The sequence below is a fragment of the Hyperoodon ampullatus genome, assembly GCF_949752795.1.
Source record: "Hyperoodon ampullatus genome assembly, chromosome: X".
In the NCBI taxonomy this organism is placed as follows: domain Eukaryota; kingdom Metazoa; phylum Chordata; class Mammalia; order Artiodactyla; family Ziphiidae; genus Hyperoodon; species Hyperoodon ampullatus.
In genome coordinates this window covers 102,675,410-102,696,875 of record NC_136913.1, presented here as the reverse complement: position 1 = coordinate 102,696,875, position 21,466 = coordinate 102,675,410, and the positions used below count along the sequence as shown (strand labels likewise).

The window sequence follows — 21,466 nt, the reverse complement described above, 5'->3', positions numbered from 1 at the left end:
AAGGGGTAGCAAACTCAAATGCTTTTCAGGGGTCTGGCATGTTAGGTCAACATGTGAAACCACAGTGGGAATTAGGAATGGTAGGGCCTGAGATGAACTGGTAAGAGTGCATGCCCTGCTTAAGATCCCAAATTGAAAAATTTTAAATACACCATGCTGGCCAAACAAAACATCTGTGGGGCAACTTCAGGACTAGGTTCCCAGTTTGCTACTGTGCTAGCGCCTCCCCTCTCTAATCCATTCCCTTCAGGTTGTTGTCAGAATGATAGGTGTGGAGATAAGGGAACCCTCCTACACTGTTGGTGGGAATGTAAATTGGTGCAGCCACTATGGAGAACAGTACGGAGGTTCCCTAAAAAAACTAAAAATAGAGCTACCATATGATCCTGCAATCCCACTCCTGGGCATATATCTGGAGAAAAACATGGTCTGAAAGGGTACCCCAATGTTCATTGCAGCACTGTATACAATAGCCAAGACATGGAAGCAACCTAAATGTCCATTGCAGAGGAATGGATAAAGAAGATGTGGTACATATATACAATGGAATATTACTCAGCCATTAAAAAGAAGGAAAGAATGCCATTTGCAGCAATGTGGATGGACCTAGAGATCGTCATACTGAGTGAAGTAAGTCAAAGACAAATATCGTATGATATCGCTTACATGTGGAATCTAAAAAAATTGATACAAATGAACTTATTTACAAAACAGAAACAGACTCACAGACTTAGAGGAGAAACTTACGGTTACCAGGGGGAAGGGTGGGGGGAGGGATAGTTAGGGAGTTTGGGATTGACATGTATACACTGCTATATTTAAAATGGATAACCAACAAGGACCTACTGTATAGCACAGGGAACTCTGCTCAATATTATGTAACAACATAAATGGGAAAAGAATTTGAAAAAGAATAGATACATGTATATGTACAACTGAATCACTTTGTTGTACAACTGAAACTAACAAAACATTGTTAATCAACTATACGCCAGTATAAAATAAAAAGTTATAAAAACAAAGAATGATATTCCTAATACCTTCTCATATAAGGTCAGCCATAACACGACTCCAAATCTGTTTCTCGGAACTCCCCTATCCCAACCTGGTACTTCTATCATACAGAACTCTAAGGAGGCAGTGAGGTTCTTGAGGACAAACATTCTATCTTACAAAAGGCAATGCAGCATAGTGGAAAGTAAGAGAAAAGTCTAGAATCAGACAGTTCTGGGTCAAATCTCACCTTATTATCTACTAGCTGTGTAGCTGCAGTAAAGTTATTTAACCTCACTGAGGCTCCATTTCCTCATCTGTGAAATGGTACTAACAGCACCTACACCACAGGGTGGTTATGAAGATGGAGCATTTAATACACTGTGTACACATGGTAGACTTCCAATCACTGGTTAGAGGAGCTGTTAGAATACTTGCACAATTCTCAACCTCCAGCATCTGTCTCAGTAGCTGGCAAAACGAAGACACACGGGTGATCCTAAGGAAAATATCTATAACAGTGATTTTCAAAGTGCGCTCCGTGAATGATCTTGCCAGGAGAGGAATCATCTTTGGGCTCCTTTGAAATATGCAGATTCCTGGGACCCATCCCAGAGACGGTGAATCCGAACTTCTGAAGGTAGGGCCCAGGATTCTATATTCCTACAAGCATTGCAGTTGACTGTGACTCAAAGCTGAAGAAACACCGTCACCTTGGTTACAGTATACCAGCCCTTCATCAGGTACCTGACTTCTGGAACTCCCTGGCTAGTGGTGCCATATCTGGCACAGTTACCCACTGCCCATGCCCATGACTTGGTGAAAAAGTTATCCAGATGGCTCTTCCTCTGACAGCATGGGAGCCTCCCTGCCTTCCTTCCCTAGCCACTGTGTATCACCCGTTATTACAAGAATCGTTTGGGCGTTAAAGATAAATGGAAAGTATTATCAATAGTAATACTAAGCACTAACATTTACTAAGCACCTATAATGTGCCAGACACACTAAGTGGTTTCTATGTATTAAATTAATTGAATCCACATAACAACACTATGAGGCGGGTGCTATCATTACCTCCACTTTTTACAAGTGGGAAAACTGAGGCACAGGAAGGTTAACGAAGTTACCTAAGGTCAAATAGACGGTAAATGACACAGCAGAGATTTGAATCCAGACAATCTGACTCCAGAGCGCAGGCTATTATCTACTATGCTGTACTATTTCCCTGAATTAACTGCCCTATGCCTGAAATTACTAATTTAAGATATATACAATAATATTGATATTCATTTCATTTAGTGCCTTCATTATTTTATTTGGGTGAATGTATTTATCAGAGAAGCCTCAAACTCTTTTGTTCCCATAAGGTCTTAGCTTTTCCAGCCACAAATTCTAGCGTGAGAGTCTGCAGCCAACTAACTCTAACAGTTCGGGTGGGTTTGCTCTAGCTCCATGTCTTCGGAGGCCAGCTGTCCAGGCAATAGCATGAACACAATCTATTTCAGTTGTTTACCTTATCTTTATATTTCCCTAAATCAAGTTTCAAAAATTACTCCAGTCAGAAGACCTGCCTATTGGCTTAGTTTCATAAAGGAGGCTCCTCCCCCTGCAGGTTTAGATCAAATATGTTCCCTACCCCAGAGAGAGAATGAAGCCCCGTGATACAAGACAGGCGAAGTATTCTGGGAACTTCTTAAATGGTATGCTTGGCCTGAGATACAACATTTTAAATCAGCTCTTCTTTAATCTTTTAGGTAAAATGTAGTTTAAAATAACCAATTTTGAAATGAAATTCTGACACATGCTACAACATGGATGAACCTTGAAAATGTTATTCTAAGTGAAAGAAGCCAGCCACAAAAGGACAAATATTGTAGGATTCCACTTATATGAGGTACCCAGGTTAGGCAAATTCAGAGAGACAGAAAGCAGAACAGAGGTTACCAGGGGTTGAGGGGAATGGAGAGTTATTGCTTAATGGGTACAGTTTCTGTTTGGGATGATGAAAAAGTTCTGGAAATAGTGAAGATGGTTGCACAACACTGTAAGTGTACTTAATGCCATTGAACTGTATACTTAAAACTGGTTAAAATGGTAAATTTTATGTTTTACCAAATTTTTTTTAAATCCCATAGCCTCCCCCCCAAGAAATCAATTTCAAACTTCACAGAGTCAGTGCTTACCAGGGTATCATCATTCTGGTCTCCAAACATTTCTTTAAAAATCTTGCCAGGATCAGGAATTGGAGGGAATATAATAATCTTGAGCCTTTAAGAAAACAGAGACATTTTTGATCAAACCTTCCATTCCATAGAAATGTCCCACTTAAATACAGCCATATTAAAAGAAGGCTTGGACAAAAGACATGGTACACAGGTCATCTTTAGTGATAATGTAGTTGTGAAAAAATTTCTAAAACAAGCTGAGAAATCGATCTCCTAAAAGTATCAAGTGTGGATAAAGCAGAGGGCCCATCAGTAGCAGACTACTTATACCCTTTCAATGAAAAAAAATGTTTCCAGCTTTACTGCGATATACTTGACAAACAAAAATTGTATAAATTTGAGGTGTACAAAGTGACATTTTAATATATGTGTACATTGTGAAATGATCATCACAATCAAGCTAATTAACACATCTATCACCTCACATAGTTATAACTGTGTGTGTGGCGCTGTGTGTGTTATCCTCTATCATTTAAATAATAATGGTGCTTTACTTATCACAGATCAGATGGGAGCTTGCTGTTTATAATTTTGAAAAAAATAATCTTCCGAGAACAGGGGGCATTCTCTTTAATTTTTCTTCCTTTTTCTTACTTGTCTCCTCTGTTTTTTTTTTAATTAAAAAAATTTTTTAATTGAAGTATAGTTGATTTACAATGTTGTGTTAATTACTTCTGTACAGCAAAGTGACTCAGTTGTACATATATATACATTCTTTTTCACATTCTTTTCCATTATGGTTTATCACAGGATATTGAATATAGTTCCCTGTGCTACACAGTAAGACCTTGTTGTTTATCCATTCTATACATAATAGTTTGCATCTTGGGCTTCCCTGGTGGCGCAGTGGTTGAGAATCCGCCTGCCGATGCAGGGGACATGGGTTCGTGCCCCGGTCCGGGAAGAACCCACATACCGTGGAAGCGGCTGGGCCCGTGAGCCATGGCCGCTGAGCCTGCGCGTCCGGAGCCTGTGCTCCGCACGGGAGAGGTCACAACAGTGAGAGGCCCGCGTACAGCAAAAAAAAAAAAAAAAAAAAAAAAAAATAGTTTGCATCTTATAATCCTAAACTCCCACTCCATCCCTCCCCCACCTCCCTCCCCCTTGGCAACCACCCCAGTCTATTCTCTATGTCTGTGATTCTGTTTCTGTTTCATAGATATGTTCATTTGGGTCACGTTTTCGATTCCACTTATAAGTGATATCTTATGGTATTTGTCTTTCTCTCTCTGACTTACTTCACTTAGTATGATAATCTCTAGTTGCATCCATGTTGCTGCAAATGGCATTATTTCATTCTTTTTTATGGTTGAGTAGTATGCCATTGTATATATGTACCACATCTTCTTTATCCATTCATCTGTCAATGGACATTTAGGTTGTTTCCATGTCTTGGCTATTGTGAATAGTGCTGCTATGAACGTAGGGGTGCACGTATATTTTAGAATGAAAGTTTTGTCTGGACTCTCTATTTTTGCATCTGATAGTAGTACCCTTTGGTGGACCTACCTCATCTCCTAGGTCTCTAAATGTTGATGTGTCCCAGCATTCTCTTTTGTCCTCTTTATCTCCCTCACTTTATTAGTGCTCTCTTCCAGTCTTAGGGATTTAAATCCATTTACATGCCAAGGACTCCCAAAATTCTATCTCCAGCCCAAGCCTCTCCTTTAAACTCCAGATTCATGTATACAAGTACCTATTTAGCATCTCTACTTAGATATCTAATAGGTATCTCAAATTTCTCATGTTCAAAACTGAAGTCCTCACCTTTTCCCTAAAGCCAGCTCTCCTCCCAATCTTCTCCATCTTAGTAAATGGCTCTAGCATTCACTCAGTTGCTGAAGCCAAAAATCTAAGAGTTACCCTTGAATCCTCAATTTCCCTCGCACCTTCAAAGACAAGCAGCCATCAGCAAGCACTATTAATTCCACCTTCAAAATATATTCCACATCAGACTATCTCTTACTACCTCCTAACTAGTCTACCAGCCTCCACTCTTGTCCAAGTCAAGTCTTCACTCAGCAATACAATGATCTTTTACGACAGCAAATCCAATCACATCCCTCCACTGATTAAAACTCTCTCATGTTTCCCCATCATGCTTAGGATAACATTTCAATTTCTTGCCACAGCCTACATGATCTGGCCCCGCCAGCCTCTTCAGCCTCATCTCCTGTTGTTCTCCCCCCTTGCATGCGCTCCTCTAACAAGACACACGGAGTTCATTCCAGCCTCAGGACCTTTGCACTTGCTGTTCCTTTGGCCTAGAATACTCTTTCTTTGAATATCTGACTGGTTTGCTCCTTTAATTCTGTCCTCAAATGTCACTTTCTCAGAGAGGCCTTCCCTGGCATCCTATGTAAGATGAGCCTCATATCACTTCCTAGCCTTTCTCCCCAGCCCGACTCCACAACTTTACTACTCACTACGTGAAACCATAGATAGGGACTTTGTTCTGTTCATTGCCACAACCCCAGCAATAACAACAGTGCCTGGCACATAATTAGGCACTCAACAAATGTATGTTTAAAGAATACTGAAATAGGGGCTTCCCTGGTGGCGCAGTGGTTGAGAGTCCGCCTGCCGATGCAGGGGACACGGGTTCGTGCCCCGGTCTGGGAAGATCCCACATGCCGCGGAGCGGCTAGGCCCGTGAGCCATGGCTGCTGGGCCTGCGCGTCCAGAGCCTGTGCTCCGCAACGGGAGAGGCCACAGTAGTGAGAAGCCCACGTAATGCAAAAAAAAAAAAAAAAAAAAAAAAAAAAAAAAAAAAAAGAATACTGAAATAATGATAAAATGTTGATTCTAGAACCAGCTTAATAACCTTATTCCAACTTTAGGTATTTACCAAAAGAGCAAATAATAGCACCAGACTAGTCCTTATGATGAAATCGAGAAAGTAAAACATTCTCAAGGAATGAGTGCTGTAACTTAGAGACAACTTGAAGTTCTCTTTCCTGTAGCATTAAGTAGCAACCTGTTTTGCATTCACACTAGACAAGTCATTTAACTGGTAATGGTCTCCATTTCTAAAACTTATGAGCTACCAACCAACTGTTGACAAATTAGGCATTTGAAAGAGTAGAGTGAACATAGGTCTTATCAACAATTCTAAAAATATACAAAGAGAGCCCTGCCTGAGCAGAGCCCTGGGATCCAACACTTTTCTCACCAGAAAATGGGCACAATAATATTTCTTTGCCATGCCATACTACCAAAAAGCCAGGTAGAGCCAAAATGCTTCCAACACACTGGGGAAACATCAAACACACCCACAAAGAAGAATAACCATAGCAACCAGGGTAGCAGAAACTGTCAAGCCTTCCTGGGCAGCTGCCTTACCTTTTCAGGTACAGCAGAAGGACTATGATTGCAGCTGCAACAATGATCGGAATGATGAGTAACGTGGTTATGTAAAATGTTGGATTGGCCTTCTGACCTGGAAAATGAAAAACAAAGAGAAAGACATGAGAAATAAAACCCTTTTAGAAATAAACCAAGCAACAGTTGTATTAGACTAATGAGATTACAGATATTTCTGCCCTCTACACCAACATATTTCCCAAAACTCTTCAATTCTCTTATCTTTTGTTATCTTTTTTTACATCTTTATTGGAGTATAATTGCTTTACAATGGTGTGTTAGTTTCTGCTTTATAACAAAGTGAATCTTTTGTTATCTTAATAGTGAAAAACAAAGTCCTGCTCTGGTGCCTAAAATTCCATGGATGAAAAATCACCTTAAGGATTATCTGAAACCAGGATATCTTAACTGGTTTCAGACACTATTAACAAAGATGTTGTATTTGTTAAATACGTCATCTCATTAACAGTGTCTATCTTTTCTTATTGGTTACTTAGCACTATTAGAAGACCTAAAATAATCCTAACAACAACTAACACTACTATTCTTAATTGAGGAACTACTGTATGTCTGATATCATACTAGGTAATTTTGCATGCTTATATCTATGCTAAAGAGATAGATAATATTATTTCCCACTTATACACATGAGAAGTGTAAGGCTCAGAGAGGTTCAGTGGCTTGTTCAGAGGGTTTAGTAAGTGATGGAGTCAAGCCTCAAACCCAGCACTGTCCAATTCCAAAGACTTTCATTAACTGCCTTGCTACACCTTACACCTAGAATGGCATGTCTATTTATTGGGCTGGCCAAAAAGTTTGTTCAGGTTTTTCCATAACATCTTACAGAAAACCAAAACAAACTTTTTGGCCAACCCAATATATGCTCATCTTTTCCACCAGGGCATGAAAATCTGGAAAGCATCTCAGGGCCTAACATTGTGTTAGGCAGCCTCTAAGATGACTCTAAATGATCCCTGCCTCCTGATATTCACACCCTTGTATAATTTTCTCCCCTTAAGGGTGGGGTGGACTAAATGGGTGAATAGCAACAGTGATGGGATGTCACTTCTGAGATAAGGTTATAAAGGGCTGCAGTTCTCATATTGGGTGTTTTCTCATATGCTCTTTCTTGTTTGGACTACGCACTGGGGGAAGCCAACTGCCATGTCATGAGATAGCCCTGTGCAGAGATCCAAATGGTAAGGAACTGAGAGAGGCCTCTGTATTAGTTTCCTAGAGCTGCTGTAACAAATCACCACACACTGGTTGGCTTAAAACAGGAGAAATATATTCTCTCATAGCTCTGGAGACTAGAAATCCCAAATCAAGGTATCAGCAGGGACATGCTCCCTCTGAAGGCTCTAGAGTAGACTCTCTCCTTGCATCTTCCTAGCTTCTGGTGGCTCCCAGGAATCCTTGGCGTTCCTTGGATTGTAGCTGCATCACTCCAATCTCTGCCTTCATCTTCACATGGCCTTCTTCTCTGTGTTTCTGTGTATCCTCTCTTCTTCTGATAAGGATACTAGTCATTGGATTTAGGGCCTGCTCTAAGCTGGTATGACCTCATCTTAACTTGATTACATCTGCAAAAACTCTATTTCCAAATAAGGTCACATTCACAGGTACCAGGAGTTGGAACTTGAACACATCTTTTTGGGGCACATGATGCAACCTGCTACAGCCTCCATCCAGCATCCAGAGTGGAAATGAGGCTTTCCAATGACCATATGAGTGATTTTGCAAGTGGATTCTCCAGCCCCAGTCAAGCCTTCAGATGAGACTGAAGTCCCAGTCAACAGCTTGACTGGAACCTTATGAGAGAACTTGAGCCAGGGGTACCTAGCTAAGCTATGCCCAGATTTTTGAGCCATGGAAACTGTGAGATAGTAAATATGTGTTTTTTATTTTTAAATTTTTTTATTATTTTTTTAAATTTTTTGGCTGCACTGCACAGCACATGGGATCTTAGTTCCCCAACCAGGGATCGAACCCACGCTCCCTGCATTGGAAGCATGGAGTCTTAACCACTGGACTTCCAAGGAAGTCCCAAATATGTGTTTTTTGTTTGTTTCCTTTTTTAAATTAATTTTTATTGGAGTATGGTTGCTTTACAATGTTGTGTTTTCTTGTTTTTTGTTTGTTTTTTTAATTAATTTTTATTGGAGTATAGTTGCTTTTCAGTGTTGTGTCCAAATATGTGTTTTGTAAGCCACTAATTTTGGAGGTAATTTGTTATGCAATAATAGATAACTAATACAACCTTGCCTGGCACATAGTTTGTTCAGTCTTTCAATTAATAGGGAATTGACTACTTCAATAACCTGTCTCTGACTGTTAGATAGCTGTTAGAAAGTTCTTAAGTTGGTCCTGTTTTGGCCCATGGAGCCACAAAAAAGATAGCCTATTCCCTCTTCTACCTGACAATACCTCAAATATTAGAATTCAGCAATTATGACTCCCTAAGCTTACTTCGTTAACTGTTCTTCCCCAAATTTTGAGATTCTTCAACGTGATTACCCTTTCAAGGAAAGATTCCAGTCTGCCAATGCACCTCTTACAATGTGGTGCCCAAGATGGAATACTGTATACTTTTGATGTGGCCAGGACACTGTGCCCCACCCTGCAGCATTCCCTTGTTCTGGATGCTGCACTATCACTGCTGCCTATGACTGCAATATGCCTTTGGGGGATATTTAAGGGACCGATGTTGAGTCACTTTGAGCTTACAGTCAAATAAAACCCTATCCCTCACCCCACAGCACACACATCCATAAGGGACATGTCTTTCCAATCCTGTACTTGACCCTGGCAGATAGCTTGCTCAGCCTCTCAATTAATAAATGAAACTGATTTTCTTCAAACCTAGATATGTGTTTATCTCTATAAAATGCCATCAAGGTCATTGCCCTACTCTTGATTCTGTTACCAGCACATAGGATAGTACTCTAGCACTGCACAATCTGCAGATTTAATCATGCCTGCCTTCTATATTTTTGTTCAGGTTGTTAACAAAGATACAGACAGGACAGAAGAGAGGATAACACCATTTGGACTGCAAATTTTCAAAGAGTTGCATATTGTAAATTAACCCTGAGTGATCTGACAATAATTAAACAGAAAATACATTTCAATTGTAAGTATCCTCTGGCTGACGTCAAGAATGAAGAACAGGGACTTCCCTGGTGGCGCAGTGGTTAAGAATCTGCCTGCCAATGCAGGGGACACGGGTTCGAGCCCTGGTCTGGGAAGATCCCACATGCTGCGGAGCAACTAAGCCTGTGCGCCACAACTACTGAGCCTGCACTCTAGAACCCGCGAGCCACAACTACTGAGCCCGTGTGCCACAACTACTGAAGCCTGCACACCTAGAGCCCGTGCTTTGCAACAAAAGAAGCCACCACAACGAGAAGCCCGCACACCACAACGAAGAGTAGCCCCCACTTGTCACAACTAGAGAAAGCCCGCATGCAGCAATGAAGACCCAACGCAGCCAAACATAAATACAATTTTAAAAAAAGAATGAAGAACAGTCCTTTCCCACAATCAATTTTCTGCTTCAACTTAGTTTCCATGCATCAATGGTTTAACTTTTAATAAAATCCCATTCTCTTACCTATACTCATTGCTTGACTCCAATTACTCCAGAGTTTGTCATCCTCATAGCATAACTTATTTGTTTTGACTCTTATTCTGACTGTGTTCAAAGTATCAGGAAGAACACCAGGGACCATGAAACAAATTGTACCCTTAGATATAAAATAAAAGCACACAAGAAATATTACCAGCTTATTCTCTTTCTCTGCTTCTGAGTCCTAAATATAATTATCTGCCAAATTTTGTATATGATTAAGACCTTGTATTGCAATACAAATTATCTGACTTTAACTCCTGAAAAAGAAAATTGGCAATAATCCACAGAACAAAGTAGTTTGTTTTTCTCAAAGCAGTTCAAATTTAGCATATGCTCACCCTGCCCCACCCCCAATTACTCTACGAGTTTAAGCCCAAATAGCTAAAATTGAATTTACTGACCTCTAGGTTTCCTTCAGATTCTGAATTCTGACATTTGGCCTCTTCAACCTTGAAAATATAAAAAATTAATACATTCAAAAAGTTTTAAAGACCACACTTTATATCATTTAACCATTTTAACAAGTTTTCTTTTATGCCATTATCAGAGGACCAGGTGCAGTGAAAAAAAGGTAGGTTTTTAAAAATAAGTGGTCAATTACATATCCATATGTGAAAAAAAAGAATCTTGACCCCTACCTCACACTATTTACAAAGTCAATTCCATATGGATTGCAGATCTAAATGTGAAAGTTAAAATAAATTAATAAGTACATAAATACAGCAAGCTTTTAGATGAAAACATACAACAACCTCATGACCTTAAAGTAGGAAGATATCTTAAATAGGACCAAAAAATATTAACCATAAAGGAAAAATTTTTATAAAATAATCTATATTAAAATTAAAAGCTTCTGTTTACCAAAAGATATCCTATTAAGGAAATTCAAAGGTAATGCATAGAGTGAGAAAAGATATTTGTAGTTTCTGACAAAGGACTTCCATATATATATAAAATATATATTTATATATAATATACACACATACATATACCTCATAAATTAATAAGAAAAAGACAGACAACCCAATAGAAAAGTGGCAAAAGACTTGAACAGACATTTCACAAGAGGATATTCAAATTGCCAATAAACATAGGAAAAAGTGCTCAACTTCATTAGTTATCAGGAAAATGCATATTAAATCCACAAGATAACGATATACACACCTACTGGACAATACCAAGTGTTGGTGATGATGTAAAGCATCTAGCACTCTCAATTTCTGCTTTTAGTAGTGTAAATCGGCACAACCATTTGGGAAAACTTATTATCTACTAGAGACAATCATATGTAGCCCTATGGCCCATATATGCGCAACAGAAATGTACACACATGTGCACCAAGAAATAAGTGTGCAAATGTTCATAAAAACTCTATTCATAAAATTCCAAACTGGAAACTATTCAAATGTCTATCAGTGGGAGAATGGATAAATCAAATGTGGTATACTGACATGATGGAATGAATGCAATGAGATGCATCTTCAACCACAGGCAACAATATCAGTGAATATCATAAATATAACATTGAACAAGAGAAGACAGACACACAAAAATGTTCTGTATAGTTCGTTTATATAAAGTTTAAAAAGAGGCAACAAAATTAATCTACGGGATTAGAAGTCAGGATAATAATTGTTCTTTGGGAAAGTAGTGACCAAAAGGAGTCATGATTGAGCTTCTAGGGTACTGGTTATGTAAGTGAAAAATCATTTGTGAAAAATCATTGAGCTGTACATAATGACTTCTGCAATTTTTCTATAGTATACTATATATAATAAAAAGTTTAAAAAAAGAAAACTATTACGCTCCATTGTTGAGAGTATAATATACCAAAAATGACTGGGTTAGAGAAAAGAAAGTAAAATGCAATTTTCTCCTCTACACAATTTAAGTCACGTGCTGTCTGAAGTAAAGAGAATAACCAGTTCCTAAAATGTAAATATTTCCAAATCAACACAAGAAAATCTGTTGGTTAGTTAAATAGTCTTCTTCTGGCCAACAGGTCCATGAAAAGATGTTCAACATCACTAATCATTAGCGAAATGCAAATCAAAACCACAATGAGATATTATCTCATACTTGTTAAGTGGCTATCATCAAAAAGATAAGAGATAACAAGTGCTGGAGAGGGTGTAGATAAAAGGAAACCCTTGTGCACTGTTGGTGGGAATGTAAACTGGTGCAGTGACTTTGGAAAGCAGTATGGAGGTTCCTCAAAAAATTAAAAATAGAACTACCATACGATCTAGCAGCCCCAAGGAAATCCTGCCATTTGTGACAACATGGGTGAAACTTGAGGGCATTATGCTAAGCAAAATAAGTCAGAGAAAGACAAATCCTGTATGATCTCACTTGTATGTAGAATCCAAAAAAGTCGAATTCACTGAACTGGAGAGTAGAATGGTAATTGCCAGAGGCTGGGGAGTGAGGAAAATGGGAAGATGTTGGTCAAGGGTGCAAATTTTCAGTTATATATTCTGGGGATCTAATGTACAGCATGATGATTACAGTTAATAATACCGTATTGTACAGAAACTAACACAACATTGTAAATCTACTATACTCCAATAAAAATTAATAAAAAATACTGTATTGTATACCTGAAGTTTGCTAAGAGGGATCTTAAGTGTTCTCATCACACACACAAAAAAGGTAAGTTTGTGAGGTGATGAATGTGTTAACTTGTTTGTGATAATCATCTCACAATGTATATGTATATTAAATCATGTTGTACACCTTAAAAGAATCACATTGTACAACCTAAATATATACAATTTTTACTTGTAAATCATACCTCAATAAAGATAGAAAAAATAGTCTACTTCTATCAAAGAGATGTTTAAACATGGGACAAAGACCGGAACACACGCTATGATCTTTGGCATTCAAGGTCATTCACTAAATGGTTCCTACCAGCATTTGTGAAGAGTGAAAGGCCAACTGAATGATGAAGAGCCATCCTATCAATATTTCATATAGGGGCATAGAAAAGGCCACTCGGGGGCTACTGTACACCAGTGCTGGCCATTCAGAATCAGAGGCCTGCTGGGGAATCACAAGTGCCAACTACCACTTGAGGGACGAGGTTGCAGGCTGATGTCCCGCCTCCCCTGGACCATCTCCCAGATATATATATTCCAAAGTCAGCAAATCATTGTGTAAATTGATAGTTCTGGGCTCTTGTTCAAATGTAAATCTCCTTGTGTAGTTTACCAACTGCTCAGATATTTCCATGGGAAAAGGAAAACAAGGACACAGATCACCAAGTAGATAGCTGGCAGGGATGGAGGTAGTCAAAGACAAGTCACTTCTTACTTTATGATTCTGTCATGAGCTACCTCTGACCCAGCACCATGTGATGGCACCAGTTCATGTTCCAGCCTACTTCCCCCTCTTAACTAGAACACCAGGCAAAAGAATTCCTCAAAGAAGTCTTGCAAAAAGAAACAAAAAGGGTCTAACCAGCAGAGCTCAAAATCAGCAAGCACACAAAAAGCTGATGACATTCTAGGGGAAGAAACAGCTGGTGAACATCTGCTAAGAGAGAGAACATTAAACTCAAGTGTATAAACAGAGTTAACTCCAAATCAACTATAGTTCTGGTTTTGATGGATAAATTTCACAGTATAGTGTGCTCTCTGTAAGGCCAACTGGCCGGAGGCAGGGGAACGCAATCAGATTCACAGGTTGCACCAGACTGAAACTCTCCGGACCACCCAGTTCCAGAAACTGACCTGGGGACCTTCCACCCGGCCCAGCTTTCCCACCTTTCGAGGGGCAGGACTAGCGGTCCCAAGACTGATGTAACCAGCACCAGATAGTGCCACGATACCCAAAGAGACCACTAAATAAGGAATACCCTGCGCTCTCCCAGATTCACCACACCCCTTTCCCTTCTTCCCCTATAAAATCTTGCCCAACCCTCTCCCGGGTGTGACTTCTCTGGCCCCTTTCTCTCGGACCAGTGAACCTCTCCCAGGAGCGCCCCCTAATAAAGCTCACTTGAAGCTTTCCTCTGTTTCGCGATGCCATTTGTTAAGATCCGACCTTACACTCTCTTCAGTTCAGAAGTTTGCAAAAAAAAAAAAAAAAAGAAGGTAACTCAATTCAACAAGAATTTATCAAGTGGTGACTATGCACGTGGTCTTATACCAAGTGTTCTTGGTCAAAGCTTAATACATGGAGACCAACCTCTGAAGTCATACTTATAAGCTATGTGGCCTGTAGCAAGTTACTTGACCTCTCTGAGCCTTAGCTGCTCAATAAAATGTAGGTTAAAAGAGAACCTATTTCATCAATCGTTATGAGCTACCGTATAAGAAGTACATAGAAGAGTATATTTGTAATACATCATAAACAATAAGTGATGGCTGTTACTATTAACAGGAAGTATTGAGGTGTTCCCGGGGGTCAGACTTTTACAGAAATCTTGACTCTATCATTTATAAGAAATGTGACCTTACGAGTAACCTCTGAGACTGAGTTTTCTCATCTGTAAAATGGGGACAAAACAACAGGACCTTGGGACTTCCCTGGTGGTGCAGTGGTTAAGAATCCGCCTGCCAATGCAGGGGACACGGGTTCGAGGCCTGGTCTGGGAAGATCCCACATGCCGCAGAGCAACTAAGCCCGTGTGCCACAACTACTGAGCATGTGCTCTAGAACCCACAAGCCACAACTACTGAGCCCGTGTGCCACAACTACCGAAACCCGCACGCCTAGAGCCTGTGCTCTGCAACAAGAGAAGCCACCACAATGAGAAGCCCATGCACCGCAATGAAGAGTAGCGCCCGCTCACTTTTGAGGAACCTCCATACTGTTTTCCAGCTAGGGAAAGCCCGTGCACAGCAACGAAGACCCAACACAGCCAAAAATAAATAAGTTAATAAATAAATTTATTAAAAAAAAACAGGACCTAGATCCTTGGAGTTATTGTGAGGACCAAATGAGACAATTCAAATAAAGTGCTTATTAAAATAGCTAATACATAGTAATTGCTTAATATGTTAGCTGGTATTAGTAGCAGGAATGGCACAAAGTAAACACCACCAACTCCTCCCTACAGGAGCTTATATTTTTTGGTAGAGATCATGGGTAACTACCAGGACATAATTCAGTACCAAGGGAGTAATGCAAGCAGCACGTGTCTCAGGATTTCAGACAGAAGAGAACAGTAAAGGCTGGAATAGTCAAGCATATTCAGCTTTCTGATAACTCACTTGGTTGTAAATTCAAGCCTCATTCCCTCCCGACTTGGAAGCCCTTTGCCTTTTCCTTTGTGGCATTATCTGGGGACTCTGGTTTCTGGTACGAATAATGATTATTCTATTTCAGCAAATGCCTTCATTTGCAAATGTCCAGAAGAGGTCTGCTCAGCTGTGGACCTGGTCACTTCCTCTTGGAGTTACAGCCTGTTAATACCAGCTTATTTTAGTAAATAAAATAATTTAGTTTTTGAAACTCCCATGATGAACTAAAGCAAGTGGACCAAGGAATCTGCCCACATGTGAGATTCAGGACTCCTTTAAAAACCAATATAATACACTTGGTTTCTAACCTCTAAAACTCAAATGCACACAGGGCCCAGGCAGGTGGCACACAAATGAGTGGGGCAGTCCACGTGGTCCTAAGGCGCCACCTTATGGCAACTATACTGTCAGGTACCACAGTTTTAAATCTGGGTAAAAAATTCAAATTTAATATACAAGCAAACAAAACCCCACTTTGTTTGTGGTCCAAACAAAAATGTTTGAGGCCCGAGTTCATGTCCTCTGCTGTAAAGCGTAACAATGCGACTGAGGCCCTGAGGTTATGCCACATCCTGTTACGCCCAGTGCCCCACAGTGACCTCTAATTAGCATGTTTTGTATTAGAGTACAAATAGTGTAAATGTACATAATCCAAAAAATACTGACTACTCAGTACTGACTACTTTAGTTGCCACAAACTCCAAGAAAACTGAATGGCTGTACTGGAGCCTCCAAGTATCTACATAATCTGACCCCAGCCTCATGCTCAGACATCTCTTCCTACTGTATTTTGGTCACACCAGTCTCCTTTTTCTCACACATGCCAAGTTCATTCCTGCCTCAGAGCCTTTGTACATGCTGTCCCCTCCGCCCCCAGATCACCAAATGGCTAGCTCCTGTGCATCGTTCTGGTCTTATCTCAAGTGTCATCACTTCGGATGACTACCCTACCTAATATTCCCTCAGGACTTCCCATCACCGCCATTTAATTTTCTGCATAACGTTCATTCTCTAAAATTAGTTTGCTCATTTACACACTTGTTTTCTAGTAGGTAAGCTTCGTGGGAAAAAATTCTTTTCGTCAGGTGTCATGTGCACATGAAATAGTGCCTGGCACATGGTAGGCACATAATAAAAAATTTTTGAACAAATGAATTAATGAATGGCTGGAATCTTGCAGCCAATGCTACCATAAACTGTCAAACCTTTCACCATACTCTATTTCAGAGAACTTTCATCATCATCATCATCATCATCATCATCATCATCACCATCATCATCAGATGACAAATCTAAGAGCTACATTTCACTGATATTTCAATTTATTACATTGTAAGAAATTCAAGTGAAAGAAAAGTATCCAAATAACAACAACTATCAAAACAAAAACTTACGTAGAAAATATCATGTGTCTCAGCTTGGCTGTTATTGACTTCTACTTCATAAGATAAGCATCTGCTATAAAATTTCTGTGGATTCTTCCATTGCACGTATAAGTCACCATTTCGGAAGGAGAGATTTTTAATATGTGGAGGATCAGGTTTCACTGATAGAAATAGAAGAATACAAATTAGCTTCCAGAGTTTATTTTGATGAGATACACGTATGGGTAGAGACAATGAAGGTCACAGAGTAAATCAAAATAGGGCTGATGCTTTTAATGGCCTTACATGATCAGACATACAGTTCTAGAATTTCTGATTAGCCACGATTAATATAGGGAGCTTATTTTAAACTGCCTAGTAAATGTATCTAAGGAGCATCATCGGGGTGTCTGCCAGATGACACGAACCCTGATCTGCATCTGGTTAGGACATGGCTGGGGTATAATCAGGACATCTAGCTGCAACAAGGAGGGTAAAGAAAAGAAGTGCTTAGGTCCAGATATGCCTCTATGTGATGGGTACCGAGGAGCATCAGGTACAAGCGGTTTCCCCAGGCGACACTCACTTATGCCAATCAAAGACCACAATTAAAACATTAGCATAGTTTTCCGTGGGACAACTAAGCCTGTGCGCTGCAACTACAGAGCCCACGCGCTCTGGAGCCCGAGTGTCACAGCAAATGAGCCCGCGTGCCGCAACTAAGACCCAATGCAGCCAATAAATAAATAAATATTAAAAATAAAAAAACAGCATAATTTTGTCACATGCTACAACATGGATGAAACTTGAGGACATTATGCTAAATGAAATAAGTCCATCACAAGAGGACCAACACTGTATCATTCCAGTCATTTGAGGTACCTAAAGTAGTCAGTCATAGAAACAGAAAGTAGGAAGGTGATTACCAGGGGCTGGGGTCGGGAGGAGGGGAAATTAGTGTTTCATGGGCATGGAGTTTCAGTATTACAAGATGAGAAAGTTCTAGAGATCTGTTGCACAACAGTGTGAATATACTTAACCCTACTGAACTGTACACTTGAAAATGGTTAAGATGGTATATTTAATGTTATATAATTATAACCACAATTTAAAAGAAAGTAAAAAACAAAAAATTAGCCTAGTCAATTCAGTTTTTCAGGAGTCAACTATGCTTAAGACCGAGCAACAAAAGAGAATGGATAATTAACAGAAAACAACTTGACAATGTCATCTTCTAGCTGAGAAGGATCTCCCTTTATTTTTTTAATTAATTTATTTATTTATTTTTGGCTGCCTTGGGTCTTCATTGCTGCATGTGGGCTTTCTCTAGTTGTGGCGAGTGGGGGCTACTCTTCGTTGCGGTACGCGGGCTTCTCATTGCGGTGGCTTCTCTTGTTGCAGAGCATGGGCTCTAGGAGCACGGGCTTCAGTAGTTGTGACACGTGGGCTCAGTAGTTGTGACTCGTGGGCTCTAGAGCGCAGTCTCGGTAGTTGTGGCGCACGGGCTTAGTTGCCCCGTGGCATGTGGGATCTTCCCAGACCAGGGCTCGAACCCGTGTCCCCTGCATTGGCAGGCGGCTTCTTAACCACTGCACCACCAGGGAAGCCCAGGATCTCCCTTTATATCACCAGTAATCTCTAGGAAGAAGAGCAGCAAAATGAGCTTAAAAGGTCCAACAAGGACAATCTGCCAAGCCGGGGGGCAGCGGGGGGTGGGCAGAGAAGGGCTTTGCTTCAGATGATCCTACTTGGCAAGTTTCCGCACACCCCCCGCACCCCAACCCCCGCCCCGGCCTACAAATTTGCTGCCCTGCCTGCACTACTAGAATTCATTTCCATGTATGTCTGAAGCAGCGGTAAACAGTGTTCTACTCAGACTTGGAAACCTCTGTCAATTCATGATTATTTGCCTATAAATTTTCTGTGTACCACTTAGCCAGAATCTGAGCTCGTTGAGATATCACAACAAATAAATAAACACGATGCTTATACTACTCTGCTATATAGAGACTTACAAAACGCTTTTATACAGTTCACATCATTTGGACCTTACAACAATCCTTTGAGGTCAAGAGGAACTGTGTACCCCCTTTTACAGATGAGGAAGCACTTAGAGTATATATGCCTTGTCCAAAGTGAAGAAGCTAGGACCTTAAGCAGGTCTCTTAAGTTTTTAAGTTGAGGACTCTTTCTAGTGGGCTGAAACTCAGCTGCACTGGTTGTTCTGATTGATCAGTGCCTGGGTCACCCAGAATGTTAGACAGTTTGAATATCACCCCTGATCACTCCACCTCCAGTCTAAGCTTTTTTTTAACTAAGAGGCAGATTATCCAGGAACTATATTAAGTCACATTTATTCTGCAGCATCATCCTCTGGAGTGTAAGTAAAAGAGAACAGATCTTGAGTCACAGAGCCCAGGTTCTAATCTCGGTTCTGCAACTGACTACTTGCTCTAAGGCTCAGTGTACTCATAAGTAAACAAGGATAAAGCACGTGGCATGTGTGCTGAATAAATATGAGAATTTCCAAGCTTGCTTCTTTAAAAAGGGGCAAAGAAATATATACATAAATATAGTCCCTTTTTTTCTGAGAAGATCTTCAAACCAAAAATCATCATTTTTAATTATTTCTATTGATGTTCAAAAAAAATAACACTTTTATCCACACTGTCTTAGAGGACTTCTAAAACGTACCATGAGAAGTTAAAGGCACTATATTAAAGGATGGTCTGATTTTTCCCGCATTGTCCTTGACCATTACTTGGACACTGTGTTGTTCAAAACTGGAATCCTTCACCTTAGTCAGAGCAAAGGAACAACCAATGTGTTGATCTTCTCTGTAGATGTCTTCACACTGAAGAATTTTTCCTAGGCTGCTGTGCCTGCAAGATAAAATAAGACAACCTTCTGCATTATTTTTAACCAGATATTCAAGAAACAAAGGTAGAAGTTTATTTGTTCGGTTGTTTTTAAGTGACTGAAGATGTCCATGAAAAGCCATATTTGCAAACTGGCAGGGTAGCATTTTTTAAAGCCCTGTGTTATAATGTGGCTCCATGTCATACTCTAGGAAGAAGTGAATGATCCTTTTTCATGAATATTGGTACTTTCAATAGTTATAGAAACTAGAAGAGTCCTGACTCTTTTTCCTCTTCTGTATGGGAGATGGCATGAGGCCAGGATGAGAAATGTTATGCTTCCTGAAAATGCCTCATCTGCTCAATTCCATGGTTCTCCTCTGGTCCCTCTGCCAGTTCCTTCCTTGTTTTCTTGGCTTGCTCCTCTCCTTTCTCCTATTCTCAGAGGATTCACATCCGGTCCTCAGCCCGCTGCATATCCCTGTCTATTTCTTACTCCCTCATCCATTCACCCATTTATCACTTCCACCCCTTGACTAGAATTTCTGCACTGAGGATTCCTAATCCTGACCTCTCGCCTTGGAGCTAGTCCCAGATTTCTAACTGCTCCAACCTCAAATTCAACAGCCAAAACAGATGCCCCCTCTTCCCTGCCAAACTGCCTTTTCTTCTAACCATCCCAGTTTCCATCAGTCAGAGCTCAGTTTCTCTGGGCTCCTCAATTAGCACCTTTGAAATCACCTCTCTTCACTTTCCCTATATTCTATCACCAAATTTTGTTACTTCTTCCTTTGCAAACCTTCTGGGATTCTCTCCTATGATATTCCCCTCACCCTGTTTCATGTCCTGATCACTTGAGGCTTCATGGCTTCTCCAGACTGACCTCTCTGACTTTATTAGTGTCCTCCAACCAGTGCCAGATCAATGTTCCAGAACACAATAGCTTTCTAAGTGTCTTACTCTACTGTGTGGCTCTAAATGCTGGTATCTTCTTTCCCATTTCAAAAAACCTCTACATATACCTTTCCCCAATGATCATCTAGCACAGCGCAGGCAGACAATGTGCTCATTACACTTTTTTGTCTAGACTATCAAAGGACTCTGTTTTATAGTAATTGGCAGAAGACACAGAGTCAAGCCTTACATTATCAGTCACAAGGGGAGTTGTGCAAAGGTTCTGCAGAAAAGGAAGACAATTTAGAAAATGAACTAAGAGTAAAGAGTCCCAAACCCTTCACCTGTTTACTTCAGAATCATCTGTGCTCATTTTAAAAATTCAGATTCCTCAAACCTTCTCCCAGAGAACCCTACTTAGAAGGGTTTGTCCAGGGCCTAGGAATAAGCATTTTGACAGCAATTCTCCAGGGGATTGTGCTGCAAAATCCAGTCTTATAAAACTCAGATCTTTCCCATAAATACAGTCAATTGATCTTTGACAAAAGAGCAAAGGCAAGACAATGGAACAAAGACAGTCTCTTCAACAAATGGTGCTGGAACAACTGGACATCCACATGCAAAAAAAATGAATCTAATCACAGACCTTACACTGTTCACAAAACTAAACTTAAACTCACAATGGATCACAGACCTAAATGTAAAGTGCAAAACTATAAATCTCCTAGGAGATAACACAGGAGAAAAGCTAGACAACCTTGGGTATGACGATGACTTTTTAGATATAACATCAAAGGCATGATCTTTAAAAAAATAATTGATAAGCTGAATTCCATTAAAATTAAAAACTTCTGCAAAAGATAATAACAAGAGAATAAGAAAACAAGCC

The 21,466-nt window shown here is 40.1% G+C and overlaps 1 protein-coding gene across 2 annotated transcripts in view; it reads right to left on the bottom strand.

The window, feature by feature from the left end:
* The window catches only part of IL13RA1 (interleukin 13 receptor subunit alpha 1), a gene marked incomplete at its 5' end in the record, with an annotated part of 62,029 nt that overhangs the window by 8,431 nt on the left and 32,132 nt on the right, over positions 1-21,466 (bottom strand). Inside the window, 6 exons of one of the 2 annotated variants that reach the window (XM_079728282.1) lie at positions 3,177-3,261; positions 6,561-6,657; positions 10,195-10,327; positions 10,614-10,661; positions 16,856-17,007; positions 19,520-19,707. In XM_079728282.1, the coding sequence (XP_079584408.1) occupies positions 3,177-3,261; positions 6,561-6,657; positions 10,195-10,327; positions 10,614-10,661; positions 16,856-17,007; positions 19,520-19,707 (703 nt within the window). Of the gene's footprint in view, positions 1-3,176; positions 3,262-6,560; positions 6,658-10,194; positions 10,394-10,613; positions 10,662-16,855; positions 17,008-19,519; positions 19,708-21,466 lie in introns of both variants that reach the window. The other variant, XM_079728281.1, reaches the window with a different exon arrangement.